Source organism: Tympanuchus pallidicinctus, unplaced genomic scaffold (genome assembly GCF_026119805.1).
Source record: "Tympanuchus pallidicinctus isolate F22 unplaced genomic scaffold, pur_lepc_1.0 scaffold7, whole genome shotgun sequence".
NCBI classification, from domain to species: domain Eukaryota; kingdom Metazoa; phylum Chordata; class Aves; order Galliformes; family Phasianidae; genus Tympanuchus; species Tympanuchus pallidicinctus.
The window spans coordinates 5424207-5441132 of NW_026294791.1; the positions used below are offsets into that span (position 1 = coordinate 5424207).

The window sequence follows — 16926 nt, forward strand, 5'->3', positions numbered from 1 at the left end:
GCCCTTTTGGAACTGATAGAGATTTTACAGTAATCAGAGCTGAGGAGGCCAATTCCAACCGTCAAAACTACTTGTACCAGATTTAGCCAGACTAGGGCCTGCTCAAACTGAGTGGGTTGGAAAAGAGGAATTGAAAGAAGAAACAAACAAGACATTCTCATTGCTGGGGAGTAATGCAGGAACTTCCCTTTCACCAGGTCCTTTGAGGTCACTCTTTTTGAAGTACAGCGTATTCCTGGCCCATTAATACCTCCATATCTCTGTGCAGACATCCATCCACAGCCAACAGATCCTGAGCCTCCTTTAGCCCGTTTTCTCCCACAAAGTCCTCAAGGCGATGCTGCTTGGACTGGCTCAGTAACAGCTCAGAGTTGATAGAACATGATAATGACAAAAACAGTCCCGTGGCCCTTCCATTCACACCAGCTTCTTTTTTAGCAAGGGGAAAACGGAGCTGTTGTTTTCTACAACTTATGTCTCACCAGCTAGAGAATCCTGAAACATCAGCTGTAAAAAATGGTATTTTTATGCAGTTATTTTTGCTTACATTGTTTCCACTAATAAATTTCAACTTCGTGTTGCTCTTGCCATCAAAATGTACTCTTCTGTACGTAAAGCAAGGCTCTTCAACAGTTTTTTGTAAAAGATACATATTGGAAAAAAGCATAGGAATACAGGAGAAGGCTATAAAGAAGTGGCAAAACTATAAGGTAACTAAAATGTAAATTTTAGTATATTGGAGAGAGACTTATGGCCTAGGAGATGCATGGATAGGTTCTTTCTCTACAGAGATGTTGTGCACATGCACTATACAGACAAGTACAGTCATATGAACCAGTTATCTGTAGACAACACTCTTGAGGTCACTAAGGTCTTTCATCACGTCTGCAACGTTCAAAATCTTACTACTTTATAACTGAAAAATCACAAGACCTATAGTTCAAGCTTGTATGAAATTCAAGCAATTTCTATCATTTCTTTTGTTTTAAAAGGATTTGACTGCTGATTTAAAATTAAGGATATATTTATGTGAATTTCAAGGTTGGAATCCTCAAAGAAAACCAGACAGCAAAACTGGCAAAAATCAATTTTTTTTTTTCCCTTCTGATCTTTGACTGACTTTCTTTTATGAACTTCATTTTGTTAAGGAATTTCCTCATCACAATAATTTTAAGATCTATGATAACTTTGAGGAGACTAAGCTGAGGACAGTGATGAATTAAGAAAAACAACACAGGTGAATGCCAGATTTTATTGAGGAACTGCATTCACATGTTTGTGAACCAAATCATCACACTTGATTAAAGGTCATACTAATAATGCAAAGACATCACATTAAGACGGCACACAAAGAAAATTTCAAACAATGCTTGGTCAACAGGGTGTACCAAATTATGCTCTGCCTGACAACTGTTATATCACTGAAATTGCACAGCATAGGACAACAATTTGCATGAAACTAATTAGCAGCAGTAGCTGATGCAAATTAAAATATACTTCCCAGTACAGTAATCATACAGAAATGCATATCCTGGCACAGCTCAGGTTGACATCTTGTAATCAGCTGCAATTACAGCAGCCAGGAAAAAAACTCTGGAAAAGTTGGTGAGGTTCTTGTGGGCCACAGTCTATCCTTGTGTCTGAGGAAATATCTCTTGAAGCCACTTGGTTCTGTCAACAGCTTGTTTTGGTAGCCACTATGTGAAGGATGCAGTTCCATATCTGCAAAACAACAAACACAGGTAAGAATTAGTCTGAACAGGGGAAGATTTTCTTCAGCTGAAAACCAGAGTTGAATTCCTACAAACAAATACACAGGTCACTGCATTTCACTGAGATTACTCTTCCAAGCAACTATAGTCCTAATATTTATCATGAGAAGAATTATACTCCTCAGTGGAATTATTACAGCTATGAACACTAAATGCCTCCTCTGGGAGCGGATAGACAAATCTACTTTTGTTTCTTTGCTTTGTAGCAGAGGATTTATTCCTGCATGTGATAGAGACTTCATACACAATGTTGCTGGAATAAGACAAGAAAAATAAAAAGACTTAACTAAGTAGTTCATTTAACATTTCTGTGCTGTGCTTCTTGAAAAGATGTACCACTAATACTTATATTCAACTGCATTTCTTTTTTTCAGCTAGGCATACAATGTGCACACCTCTATTCCTGAAGGATAACAAAATATTCCAAATTACATTTAAAAAATTTATATGCAAAGAAATAACTACTAATTTTCATGAAGATGTGTAGTCACAGCCACTTGTTCCCACTTCCCTGACAGGCAAAATTATCTTGACAAAGAGATTAGTCTGGCTTATTACCACCGGTCTTTGTGAAATCTGTGTATTTATTTATCATAACAGGTTTAAAGGAATGCCTTCAGCTCCCTGGCCCCTCTCCTTTCCCTTATGGTAAGCTACACAAGCAGCAATAGTGTAGGTGTCCTGTCATTAACACCAATATGCAATTTGGCAGAAGTATGCATGTCACATTTAGCTGCCATGTGTGGCTTTCTCACAACAGTTGAAGGTTTGCAGCTACTGATGGACAATCACTGAATAGTGAAGACATGAAATCTGCAGCAAACAGACAACATGAAAAGAGGATCAAGAAAAAAAGCGATTAGAACCAATCCTTAACCTAATTGTTCACTAAAACTCAAAAAAGATCTTGCCCTCTTCTCACTTTCACTGAAAGTTCCCCAGCTGCTCTATCCTAGTTCTCGAAGCAAGAAGGCTGAGAATGTGGTTTTCTTTGTTTTAGCCCAGCAAAGATATCTCAAGCATTTTGAATCTTCATGACAAAGTCAGTCTCATTCTGCCAACAAAATAGAATTATAGGATTCATCCACAATAAAAACTTCCAAGGTTTTTAGTCTTCGTATAATATATACATTCAAACCATACAACAAACCCCTTTTCAGCTGGCCTTTTAATTTTGTCCTGTCCCTCCCCTCCTGTAAGGAACAGTGTGTAGCAGGCTATATTTCACGGCACTTTGTAAACACTGGTCTCCATAACATAGTAGAAAGCAGGCAAACTGAGGAGCAGTGGAATGAGACTCATTACAGAAAACAATGCCACTTTCACAGACTTGACTGTGATCTCATCTCAGTACTCAGCACCCTTGTCAGATATTTTTGCATTTTCTCTCTACAAATGGCTGCAGGATCATTTTAAGTCTTTCCACAGCTTTTTTCTTTTTCCTGATTTTGCGAAGGAAAGTAGGAAGGATTCAAAATTTCAAAATTAGTCTTATTACTCTTGAGTATTTGCAGGAGGACAAGCAACTTGTTCTTCTGATAAGAGCTCTAAGAAGGATGCAATTGCACTTACAATGCACAGGGCAGCCTATTTTTTTTTTTTTTGAAGGGTATAAGAAAAACAGAACAGGGAACTGACACATATACTTTCCTACTGATCTAAGAGCAATTGCTGAGCAAACAGGCTTGCTTAGTTTTCTGTGAAAGATAATGCTGATCTATGGCATGTACTCTTACATTCCATGGGTGCTTTTTCAAGTTTTCAACTTTTTTGCAGAAAGGGAAATGGACATTTCATGCCATCTGAAGTCATCTGCATTATTCATTAATTCCTCTCAAGTCTGTAGTACAATTTTTCTGTATTGCAGTATATTTTAAATACTATTTTGCATGATCTGTGCCAAAGGCAGTTTGACCTTTAAATATGATTTTAGCATAGAAATCAAGTCAGTATATGAGGCTTCATTTTTTTGCGTGGTAACCCTATTAATTTCTATTACAGACTGGATTCAGCAATCATAAGAAACATCACCAGGAAGCAGAACATGACTAAACTACCAACCAAGTATCTCACTGCTCTTCCCTTTGGTCACACAGGAGTCCTTCTACCAGTTAATGCCTGAAGAATTTCTTTTGAATGGTAACTTAAAATGGCTGTTTTCTTAGTAAGGTCTGGGGCAGCTCAGACAGCATGATGAAAATGACAGACAGCATCAGGGGAATGTAGTCTTCTTTAGCATGCAATCATGAACTGGTATTTGTGCTTAAGTAATCAAGAAGCAATTTCTTTGGAAATACTCTTCCAGTGTCTCTGTAGATACTTTCCTGTGCAAGAAGAGCATCAAGGCAATGTAATCTTCTCTGTCTCATCTCTGCAAAGGAGTATGCATGTATATAGGGTAGAGACAGTAATAAGGTCTGTGAGGATGCAACTCAAGGTCTCCCACTCTTCTGTTAGTGATTTTCAGAAAGATAAAAACTCATGTGAGGAATCACAGTATTTAACAAACACTATACTGCACCAGCCAATACAGAACAGAGGGTCTGTATAAATACAATAAAGTAAAAATAAATGTTCTTACTGTACCTTTTTCCTTACAGCATTAGTAGAATTCGTCCAGTACCTCTACTTTTTTAACATATAGATCCCCCTCTAGTTTCACTATCTGAAAAAACAAAAGCATTTTTAGTAAAATAAAAGGTATTATTCTTCCTTTAGTTACAAGTAGTGATACATGTATTACTGCACTAGAAAAAAAACAATTCCTGGAATCTTCTTTCCCAACCGTTAGAGGATGAGATGAACCACAATATTCCACTTTCCATTCCTGAGCCTCTGAGAGGCTGCAGTTACTAGCATACTTGTGTTAGAAAAATAAGCATGAAGATGATGAGTTACTTAAGGTAGCTGTGCTGAGGTGTAAGTAGGACTCATATCAAGCAGTCAGATTCCTAAAAGAAATTGTAAGAAAAACTTCCAATTCATGAAAGTAGATCAGAACTCTCAGACCCTCACTCCTTCCTAAAAATGATCGGTCACTTTTGCTTTCACAGCACCTTCCATATAGTCACACCAAAGCATTGTGTGGTACAAGGCTCACAATACTTCTCCACAGCAAAGAAATACCACCCTTGCTTTTCAGAAAGATTCCTACTTTCTTGCCTGTATACCTTCCTGGTCCCACTCCTCTCCCAAAACTATAAAATCTTTACTCAGTTCTCCTCATCTTCCCTGAATGCTTCAGCCTTAAAACACTTGCAATATAGGGATGTAGGGATAGTTCCCTACATACTGAAGGGGATAAACCATTTACACAAAGAAAAGCTTATGGTTAAAAGGAAAGCAAAACCACCTAGAGGCAAGATCACTCTCGTTCAGAAAAAGCAAGGTTGGGATGAGAAGTAAAACTCTCATTCCAAGGCTCATTCTGAAGCTTCTAAAATTTGTTTTTATTGCCTACAGATGATTACACTAAAAATCAAAGAACTGAAAGAGCAGGAGAGCTTTTATTCTTCCTTATGCCTGAAACGAGCCGTTCTGTAAGGGACTCAGATTTTGCATGACTTCCATGCAAAAGGAACCCAAGTGATGAAGATAAGCGTTCAGGCTTGTCAGTGAAATCCTTCAAGTTTTTCAGAGACCTCTCATCCTTGGCAAAGCAGGCTTTCAACTTTTGGCAGCCTACCTCATCAACAGCTAGAACTATCAGAACTTGGATGAGAAATAATCAGCATTCAGAACAGTCACAAAAGAATAATAGGTGAAAACAGGACAAGTACACTGCAATCTGAATAAAGCTCAAAACAACACCAAAGGCACTTAGGCAAAAGCAGAGATCTCAGCATCCTGAGTCCTAACAGCTGAAACTAAGACAGAATGTGAATGCTGGATCATCACTGGGGAAAAAAGGAAGGATCTGTAATGCCACAGCAGGATGTGGTTTCACAACAGAGGTCAAGTCTGAAAAGGAAAGATGGCAGCATTTGGCAGCAGCAGTGTAATAGCACCTGTCTCCTTCCCAGCCTAACACATGTGAAATATGTCTGTCACAAAAACAGACCAAGAGAAAAACAGCACTGCTGTCCTGATAATGGCTTAAAAGTTGATGCTGTTAAAGGAAAACTGGAGAGAAGATGCTGAATAGTAAGGCATTCAAAAGTATAAAGTCAGTTTATAATTAGAATACAGTCATCTTATAAAAGTTCACTAGACAATTTGTTCATCCCACCTAAGAGTTTATTTAGGCTTCTCTATGTAGCAGGACCTATTTCCTCTGCCTTTCTCCAGAGTAAGTGTCAAGTTTTCAATTCTCAGATTAGTAGCAGCTTGCTGAATGTGTGACTCTCACTTTGGACGTCTGCTCAGCTTACGGAGCTTCAAGAGACTCTACATTTCCTGAGAGCCCTATGAAGAGCTCTTAGACCAAAACCTGCATTCTCTGGAAAACAAAGCAAGGTCAAGGAAGTTTATTATAAAGTGGATTGAGTTAGACACTCAACTGTGTGCTTACTATCATATAATAGCTTATAATTACAATAACTCACTGATCATCTATTGCCATTCAGTTATGGAAGCACATTAAAAGCTAGCAAAAATTTTGAAATTGAGTGATGATGGTTGATGGTAGATACTGTATTATACTGGCTAATCTGCATATCTATTAATTCTTTTACCAAAAAAATGTTAATTCAACTGACCACCAAGAAGGTCCTCTTTGGAAAGAATGGAAAAACAAACCTTTCAGTCACCTTTCAAGTCTAAGCCACAAATACTGGCTAAAGCATTCAGAAGCAGTCGCTCTCCTGTGCCAGTAGGGTACATGCAGTGTTTCTGCAGGTGCCTGCTCACACACAGTTTCAGAACAAAGTTATAGAACAAAAAAGAATGATCCCTCCCTGTCAAGAAAATGCATTTAAAATTTCTTTTGAGCTTCTTATCACTAGAATGAAAGCATTATTATATATGTATGCATTTAAACAAGAAATTAAAATAACCCATTCAGCCTCTTGCTGATAATGGGATTTATTTGTTGCATCCTTAATAGGTATTGTCAAGTTTTATACCCTTTCTACTAATAAGGAGGAAGCTTGTGCTAAATATTTTCATTTGAGTTCACTACTGATTTCATTCAGTAAATAAAACAGCAAGATAATGCAACATCATTTGAAGAGATGTCAGAGAGAAAACACGTAGCTGGATTCTTCCACATGTGATGCCAAAATAAAGCTTTTACTGTGGAGGAGATAATGCATGTCAATAACAACTGGCCTTACCTGCCATCTGTAGGCTTAAACCAGTATCCAGTTTGCTGTGTGGCTTTGTGCTGATGAACAAATAACAGAGAACACACACAGTGATGATAAAAGCAAACAGGACCACCGCTGCTATTGACAGGCCCACAAGCGCTCCAATGCTAAGAGAGAAAACAAACAAATTAAGTGTACAAACATGCTGGACCCATTAAAATGACATCCATGCACCCATTAAAATAGACATCACAATTATGCCTGGAGGCTACATGTGCTCAGTTATAGGAATGCCTGTTTTTACTGTACACAAGTTTAAAGCTCAGTACTTAGTGTATGTATAGATATGTATATCTATATAAAGCATTACTTCATCGTCCCCAAAAGGGCCAATGTCATTACACAGTGGTTCAGCACCAGGTCCTTTGACATTCCATGTTGTCTGTGTGTCCTACTCCTTACTGCGATTTAAATGTTTACAAAAATCAGCAATAACTTCATACAGTAACTTGTATCTATCTCCTCCAATGCAGTGCACACTCCCAGATAAGCCACTGGATAATTCAAGGGTGCGTGCTGTGTTTCCTCATTCAAAGTATAGCTTAAAGCATGCACAGCCTTTGTGCAGCATTCTCATCTGTGCAGAAACTGAAAAAATTAGCAATAGTCTTCACAAGTATCAAGTAAAAGAAGTCAAGGCATTTCAACAAGAAAATGCCAGGTTTTTTCTTCCTTTTTTACATTAACTTCTCCCAGTCTTTGCAATTCCTGAACAGGATTTTGACCAATGTAGAAGCTCCTAAGACACACACAGGGATGCCAGAGCTCCAGGCAACTGGCATAAGTTCTTCTTTCTCAACCATGACTACTGAAGCAGTATTTTCAGTCTGAACTGCCACTTCATCGCAAGAAAGGCGAACTAGAGAACTTCAAGTAAAGTACACCTTCATAACAGACTTCTCCAAGGCTGATACGTTCATAAAAAAAACAAGGTAACAGATGAAAGCCACATTTCAGTTCTGCCAGCAGCTCTGTAGAACAGGGAGAAGTACTGTGATCATTGTTGCTCCTCTTTGTAACCTTTATCAGCAGATTTTACCAGAATACTACATCTGCAGGATAAAGCTGCTTTATACTATTTCCATGGTCACTCAGCAAGAAGGTATGTCTACATACATATGGTTTTTAGCAGCTTCCTTATTTCTAATCCTTCTGTTCAAGTCTTTCGCTAATCAAAAAAACTTCCATGCCAAAATAAAGGGTCAATTGTAATACAACATACAATTTGCTTTTCTGAGCCCTCATCTAAGATTCCTTTCAAATAACAGCAGCACAGTTGTGCATCACACAGCACAACATGCTAGCATTATCATTACAGAACTTGTCCAAGTTACTTTTCACAGCACACAAAGCACAGGAAAAAACAAGCAGCTACTGGAGAACTCTCCCATATTTCCTACTACAAGTCAAAGACTTGCAGGTTGCTTAACAGGTTACACACCAGTGAAAACGTTTAACATGCAGCAACAATGTGAGAAGATCTTACCCAAAACATGGAAACTGTCACCACAAAATTCTAGATTTCACTTCCTAAACCAACCCAAATTAAACACAGTTCGTATGTACTGATTTTAAACATACTTTTAAAATACCAGATTGTTCTCTGTGTAGGGAAGCTAACAGCCCTCTTAGAATGCATTATTCATTTCTTAAAGGTTAATTCTGGGTTAAAGTTCGAGAGGAGGGGTTGCTTTTTCAAAGATTGAATTAACTTGGGAATTTATAATGCCTTCCACAGCTCTGAGAACTGAAGCATCTTAAGACAGCGGTATTTTATTTTAAGATAGTTCTCCAAATACCAAAAAAGCCATCATTTTAATGATTACTTTTCCCGGAAAATAAAGACAGCCCCTCAGTAAGTCCCCTGGCTTATACAGGAATTACTATGGTGCTGCATACCCATCTAGAAATGCTTTGTTAAAAGCATTTCACCATCATCACATCTTTACTTAAAGCAGTGGATGCTTAAAGTTCACCCAGCAGTCCACAGGTTGCATCTTCAAGATCAGTCTTCTGGTAGCACAGACATTTAGTTTGAAACTAAGAAGCTGCTCTTGTCTAAAACTGTGGCCTCAGTAGCACTAATAAGCTACCCACCCACCCTCAAAACAATAATCTAGCATAAGAACAGCTACAGAGTCCTGGGAGGAATCCAGATGGCACTTACACAACTTAGAACATGAGCAATGGTAAGCTTGACAGAAGAAAACTGCATACAGCAACAGTGCGGGCATGCCACAAATCTCAGCTCTGACTGCTGTTACACAGTGCCAGGTGTTCGCACACAGCCCTTACACACATGCACAACCAGAGGCTGTATGAGCCGAAGCAGCAGGCTTCAGGGCTCCCTCTGCTGCTGTAGGCCATCAACACCTCTTTCAGTGGGGGCTCAGACACCTACTGCTATTTTTAGCCCTTAAAACTAATCCATCCACACCAACAGCAGCCAGGAACAATTTAAATATTGGCTAAGCAGATGCAGTACGTCCACTGAAAGATTAGAAGGAACCTCATGAGTCATCTGGATCTGAGTGAAACAAATGTTTGCAGCTCCTGTTCTCACAGGCTGATCTCCAAGCCTGAAGATTTGATCCTCCTTCTCTCCTGGTGGTGAATGAGCCATTAACTCAGGGTCTGCAAACCTTGCTTCCAGTTGCTGAGCTCAGATAGTTTCCAATTCATTTGTTGTGCAAATTGTGATAGAACAAGGGGGAACGGTTTTAAACTGAGACAGGGGAGGTTTAGGTTAGATATGAGGAGGAAGTTTTTCCACACAGAGGGCTGTGAGGCACTGGAACAGGTTGCCCAAGGAGGCTGTGGATGCCCCATCCCTGGAGGCATTCAGGGCCGGGCTGAATGTGGCTCTGGGCAGCCTGGTCTGCTGATTGGTGACCTGCACGTAGCAGGAGGGGGTTGAGACCAGTTGTTCATTGTGGTCCTTTTCAATCCAGGCCATTCTATGATTCTACAATAATACCATTGCTGCAGTGATGCACTGTATGTTATACTTGCAAAGCCAACACATTAACAACAGACCAGCAAACAGAAGCAAAAGACTTGCTTTTTTGGAAAATCAAAACAAACTCCCAAATATCTACTCAGCTAAGCAAAGCCTGCCAAGATTAAAAGGGCACTGTGGTTCTACAAGTGTTAATTTTGCATCTTGAACAGCATCTCCACTCGGCCTGAGTTTTAGTAAAGTAAATAATACTATATGAAACTTAAAAAATACAAGGACTTGAAATGGATATTGTAATGCTGTTTGATCATGAAAGAAGCCATACCATTTGCAAAAACAACTTAATTAAGAGTAACAATAATTCTAAGACTTTTTTAAAAAAAAAAAAAGGCAACAGCATCACAGCTCAGTACAAGTTTCACCTGCTCAGCTCATCTCCCTTTCCACCCAGTTTCACAGGTAAAGCAGATGTTCAATGACTGCAGGTAAAACACAGAGGAAGGGTAAGCTGTTCAGTGCTTTGCTCCTGGTGTTCTGTAGCATCTGTTGATGTCGGGTTTTTTTGGTGGTTTCAGAAGCTATATAACCTTCTCTGAATTCTACACACCCATCTTTTTGTTCCCTTTCCTGCTCCATGCATGTTCGGCTTGATTCAAAAAGCATCCTTTGCTTTTCTTCACTGAGATCAGCCTATCCAGAAAGGTGAAAAGGGAACCTAGGTCACTATCAAAAAAAAAAAAAAAAGTTATTTGATCTTAAGTGCCAGCAAATGAAAGGACAGCCAAGAAATTACTAACATTGTAGATAAAAATGTTTAAAAGTATGAAATGTCAATATTGCTTGAAGATCATTTTCTGATTGTGCAGCAGCTCCTTGTACAAGTGTTAGAAAACAATTTTCAAGGACCAGTTTTTGTGGGAGCGGCCAGAGAAAAGGACTCATTTTCACAAAGTGCAGTATATAGTTCTAAACATCGTCCAGACAGTATTGATTTGGAGAAAACAACAAAAAACCCTAAAGGCCTGTAAGAGACAATTGCTTCAGTTTGCCCAGGCGGAAGGTTTCTTTGGGAACTGCTTCCATCAGAGCTAGCTGCCAAGTGGTCTGGCAACGTGTTTCCCACAGCAGGAAAAACACAAGTACACAATAGCTGCCAGAAACCAAACTCATGTGTGAAACAGAAGTAATCCCGAGATAGCACCAACCACTTGGTGATGCCTTCAGCCGTTGCTTTCAAATTAATGGGTAAAGTCGAGCAGGGGAAGAGATGCAGGATGAGAAATTGCAAGCTGTGGAGTAAAGAAAAACTTGCAACAGTTACTCCAGAGGATCTTGCAGCTTCCTTCGCATTCTCAGTAGTTTTAGCCTAAGGGCTTATCTTAGCTGGCTGTGACTTATTCCTGAAGTTTTAAGTCTGTGTCCTCATAAGCTGTAAGAATCATTTAGAGATTTATTTAGAACTACTTTGAAGAGTTAATTAGTTATGTAGTTGTTACATTCTGATTTAGGCAACAGTTTGAAGTCAAGCAAGGTAGTGATCACCAAAATACATCACTTAAGAAAAAAAAACCATTACTTATGTTTTCTTTAAGCACCTAATGGAACCACTATGTGCAAATATTTACTTTTCAAGGTCCTAATAGACTGTACAGCTTTCAGTGTAACTTCTAAGTGAAAACTGTCATTTGATTTGTTACTGGAAAAGCACTTATGACATCAGCTTTCAGCACTAACCACTCAATGGCTTTGCTTAGAGAGGTAAATTGCATTTATTCACTTCAATTCACATAGGATGGTTATGGCAGGATTTAGCTACAGTAACTTAGGACCACTGTACTGAAAATAAGAAATGAATACTGAAGTATCAAAATCATAGTCCAAAGTTCTGACCCAAATAAAGTCTTAGCAGTCACTTCTCAGAAGCTAGAAGACCTCTATGAGATCTTCAAAGAGGTGCTTCATTAAAGCCTTTCACAGGATTTTGTTCTTTGAGGTACGTTCTGAAAATCATGCTTTATCTGCCTTCACTGCACTATCCAATCCTAGTGCAGAAGCATAATTTTTAAATTTCATTTTTCTGTTGTTCTCTACTCTTAAAAAGGATTCCTGTGGCCAAAAATTATACCATCTGAAGTTGAAACAACATGGCTATTTGATGAGAAGAGTGTAAAAGGCACATTTACGGATGTCAGTCACACAGCAGGGAAGCTGAACAATTCTGTATCATTCTTCACAAATGAGGATACTTGGGAGACTCACATTCAGTGTCAGACAAAACAAAGCACTGAATAGCAAAGCACTGAAGAAATTCTTATATGAATTTGCAGGACTGCTGGCCAAGGCATGGAAAACAAGGCCACTGCCAGAGGACTGGTGGACTGGGAATGCAACTCCAGCCTAACAGAGGGCTCAAGAGGGGAACCCAGTAACTACAGACAAGTACATCTGACTTCCACATGGACAGGACAAAAGTCTACAAAAAGACTAGTGAAGACCATTAAGTCAAGAGATAAATACAGCATCAAGGTCCCAGATGCTCATGTTCAGGGTCAGGCTTGCACAGCTGGATCTCTTTGGGAGAGCTCCGAGGGCTGCTCCTTCTTCCCTAACAAGCTACTTTAAAGTAAAGCTCTTACCATGCACCAGGCCACAGATCCATTCAGCCAGACACTCGCTCACAAATTTACCTCCTAATTTGATCACAGACAGGGTCAGTGGGCTGTGTCTGTCTGGTCATCATCTCCAGACCTGCCCTTGAACTGCTCACTTGACTTTCCAGCTTGCCCTCAGGCATGCACCACAGCTGTGGTCTTGTGCAGCAGTTGCAGGGTTGTGTCTGACCCCAGCTACTGTCCCTAGCCCACCACAACCAGACCTGAACTGCTTATTCCACCTGGAATCAAGGGCCAGGTCCCTTACTGGTGAGGCTGCCATCCGCAGCCACCTTCTTACATTTTCTGCTCTCAAGATGTTGCTTTGAGTCACAAACTTGTGTAAAGCAGTCAGCATTGCCGTAAGGGGATAGTACCACCTCACCAACCTGATAGAGTCCAGGGCATGTCAACAGGCAGATCTGAGTGATCCTGAGCTCTTTTCCAAGCAATTAAATACTATGAGGGCAAGGAGTGCCAGACTACTCTCAGAAAACCAAGCGAGTGGTCTAAAGCAACACGGATGAGCTTCAACATACACAATGTAGCTAAAAGTAAACAATGCCAAGCCTACATCAACTCAAAACTGCCAGTTCTGAACTGCAGAGAAAAGTTTGAGTGACAGTTCAATAAAATCAGTGTCAACCTGCATCAAGAACCACAGATGTCCGCAGACATCTGATGCTGGCTGTCAAACTGAAGGATTTTGAGTCCAAGACTGAAGGCATCATTTTGCCACTGTGTAAAACATTGCCTTACCCTGCACCTTGAGCATCCAGCTCTAGGCTGCGCACCTCCAGAGCAGCACTGTGGAGATAAGGTGACTAAAATGATTGCAGCAGCTCCAGGATGCCCCAACTCCACCATTCCACCTACCATGCCCCTCCATGCACATCAGTGTTCTTGAACACCTCCAGGGACAGTGACCCCACCACCTCCCTGGGCAAAAGCAAACTAGGAAGAAGAAAACTCCCAGGATGCAGTATGAAATAAAGGATCTGCCCCCCAAAACCCACCATGGTGTAAGGAGAACTCTCTCAGCAGCAGCTGCAGTTCTACCAGTGCCTTCGAGGACACGAAGTCTCGAAGTGCCTCAGACACAGACCCACAGACAAGTCCCAGGCCCCCACAGCAGCCTTCCCTACCTGAGCCACCACATGTAGCTGTGCTCGTAGGGGAAGAAGCTGTGGGGGTCATCGCAGCAGTACTTGACGTCCTGGAAGCCGCAGCAGTACACGGCGCGGGCATCGCCTCCCACCCGCGGGCAGCTGAAGCCGCTCACCAGCACCCTGTCGGCGTTGAGGTAGCTGCTGCACTCGGAGCTCATCGCGCTGTGGCGGGGCTGCCCGCCGCCTGGGCTCCGGCGGCACACGGGAAGGAGGGAGGTGGGGATGCGGCGGGAGGAGCTCGGGCGGAGGGTGGGGCGGGCGGCGGCCCCTCAGCGCTCCTCAGGTACCGCTGCAAGGCGGGAAACGCGTCCTGAAGCGAAGAGCCCGGCGCCGTCCGTTCCTCCCAGACAGAGACGGCCTGAAGGGCAGCGCCTCTCGGAATGGCTCGGTTCTCCCTCAGCACTCGGTCCCAAATCGAGGAGGGCGTTCAGGGAGCTCCATACGTCTGTAAGCTCAGAGTCCCTTGGTTTGATGAGGGTAACATTATCCTTAGTTTCTCTCAGAGGCCAGCCTCACAGAGGTCTTCCTTTCAGTGGTTTTATAACACTTTTTTTGTTATCTATTTTTTAAGAAGCAGTGCCCAGGCAGCCAGCATTCCCTGTTGAGGAAAGAGCCATATGTGAGAGAAAGGTGGGGAGAGCTCAGTTTGAGATGCATTTGTGTGTCCATCAGATGTGCCTCAGGGTGCACTTTGGCCACAGAAAGCAGCAGGTATACACAGCCCCTCCACAGACCCAGTCCTCAGTTCTGAGGTTGGTCTTTTCAAGCTGTAAAAAAGGCTAGAGCAAGTAGGTGATAGATGTCTCATCTCTGAAGACATTCAAGGTCAAGCTGGACCTGATAAAGCTGTAGGAGTCCCAGTTCACTGCAGGGAAGCTAGACTAGATAGCCTTGAAGCATCCTTTCCAACTTACCTGAATCTATGATTTTAAGTGCTTTGTCACAGAAGTGACAAAGTTACCTCAAGCAAAAGTTTTTAAAGAAAGGATGCTGTTAGAACAGTGAGAGACCAAACTTACTTTGCAAAAACACAACAATTCAGCTAATGCTTCACATTTTAATTTCAGGTTTTACCTTGAAATGAACCACAGGCAAATGGAGTCTTCAGCAGCTTTAAGAGATGCTAGGTCTTCATCAGCCAAGGTACACTCCTGCAACACCTACACAGGGTGAGGCTGCTAACAACAACAGTTACCATGAGAAGGCATAGACAAGGTAAGCTACTAAATCTAGGACCCATTTAGTAGATGGTACATAACACAAGCTACTTATAATACATGCCTAAGGTTCATCTAAGAGGCTCACTAGTATACTAGGTAGGAGGTAGAACTGAAGCTAAGTAAATGGCTGGTGTACCTTAAGAAAAGTCAAGCTACTGAGACATTAACTTAAATAAGGCACATGGACCAATGACTGTAGGATTAGGGCGGAAGCTAACCCAGGTGAGAATAATCAGGGCGCATCAGTGGCCAATTAGAGTCTTAACACAGGTGTTTTCCACTACTGCATATACTCCCTTTACATTAGAATGGTCTATTTGTCAAAAAGTATAAATATTCTTCAGTTAGTTGGCTGTGTTTGTTTGTTTGTTGTTTTTGGTATGTGATCTTGAGAAAGAAAATAGCCAGGTTGCTATGAGATTATAGTTTGAATCTACTCGTCTCTGTTCAGATGAATTGAGAATCAGATGAGTTGTTCTATGATAAAGTTGAGGGTTGATTTATTCAGAATAGATACAACAGAACGATCTGCTAAAGACTAGAAGGAAATATTTTTACTTCAGTTATGTTGCTAGTGTTACTACGTGTTGTGATTGAATCATGGCTCTTATGGTGCTTCATTCATAACATTTATAGAATTTGTTTCTATAATCCGAGCTTCTAAAAAAGCAGAAAACTAATTGTGAGCTACTGTAAGGTGTGCTGCTGTCTAGATCACCTTCAGTCCTCACTCTCGGATCTATGTCAAAAGTTATTCCTTAACCATTATCAATAGGCAGACAACTGCATAAATTGCTTCCAAAAATAATCTTGCAATAATTTTCGTAACTAAACAAAATTGTTATGTCATGGTTGAGTAATTAGTCCTGATTATGTATTACAACTCAAACTGATGTTATTTGGTGTAGGCAATGTGTTCTGTCTCATATGAGTGATGCAGATGACAGAGTGATATTTTAAACTAGAAAGGGCACAGAGGTTTAAGGGATGCATGCTTACAATGTGTGAGCAGACGTACATTCACAAGACATGAAATACGTGTTTCATTTAGTTCTCTTTTACAAATGTAATGACAAGTAGTAACACTTTATTAGTTAATACATGTAACGAAGTTCTGTATGCTAGTTTGAAATATATCAGATGACTCGTATGATTGACAATATGGAATTTCACTATTTTTTCTATTTGTTTTCAAATGTGAGAAATTACGCTTAGAAAATTATGTTCAAATAATATGAGGTTACTCAGAATTTGGAAATGCCAGACTTACAATTGATAACATGATTACACTCTATTTCTTAAGAGATTCTATCTCACTTGACATTGAGATTTTAAATATTTTATTTTCTCACTCTTTTCTAATGTATGATGAAAAGTTGATATGCTGAGTGTTTACCATACATACTGTGAATGCAGTTTCAGCTGTGGTTTTGTTCTAATAGTTTTGATTGCTATGTAGGTATTCATTTTTCTGTGTCCTGTGAGATGAAGGGTTGGGCTATTTATCTATTTTGCAAATACCAAAATATGTCATCACCTACTTATCTCTCATGCCTGAGTCTGGAAGCAGAGATGTCTATTGGAAGTCTCAATTATTTTTCTTCTGATAGGAAAGCTGAGGATACTTGTTATTCATAAAATGTGTGAGACCTTTGAACAGAGAATTACAAAAAGTTCAAAGTATGGCTTCCAATTACTATGATAGCATTTTATTGAAATGCAAAAATATTAATAATAACCCTGGAGGGGGAACTTTTCTGTCTGTACTTGGCTGACATTTGAAATGTATATTTCCCCTGCATCTAAAAATGCATTTAAAATGTATTTGGATTTTAAAAAATATACTGCA

General features: G+C 40.3%; 1 protein-coding gene across 2 annotated transcripts; it reads right to left on the minus strand.

Annotated features, from left to right (window-relative positions):
• Positions 1–1238: 1238 nt before the first annotated feature.
• On the minus strand, positions 1239–15215 carry SHISAL2A (shisa like 2A). Of its 2 annotated transcripts, none has more exons than XM_052666775.1 (5): positions 14932–15215; positions 13834–14455; positions 7046–7185; positions 4359–4433; positions 1239–1722 (listed from the first exon to the last, which is right to left on the minus strand). In XM_052666775.1, exons 2-4 carry the CDS (start codon positions 14013–14015, stop codon positions 4375–4377), a joined length of 381 nt encoding a protein of 126 aa, XP_052522735.1. In that variant the 5' UTR covers positions 14016–14455; positions 14932–15215; the 3' UTR covers positions 1239–1722; positions 4359–4374. The 2 variants fall into 2 exon arrangements, with proteins under 2 accessions (XP_052522735.1, XP_052522736.1); XM_052666776.1 differs by having other exon boundaries at positions 4359–4437.
• Positions 15216–16926: the final 1711 nt, after the last annotated feature.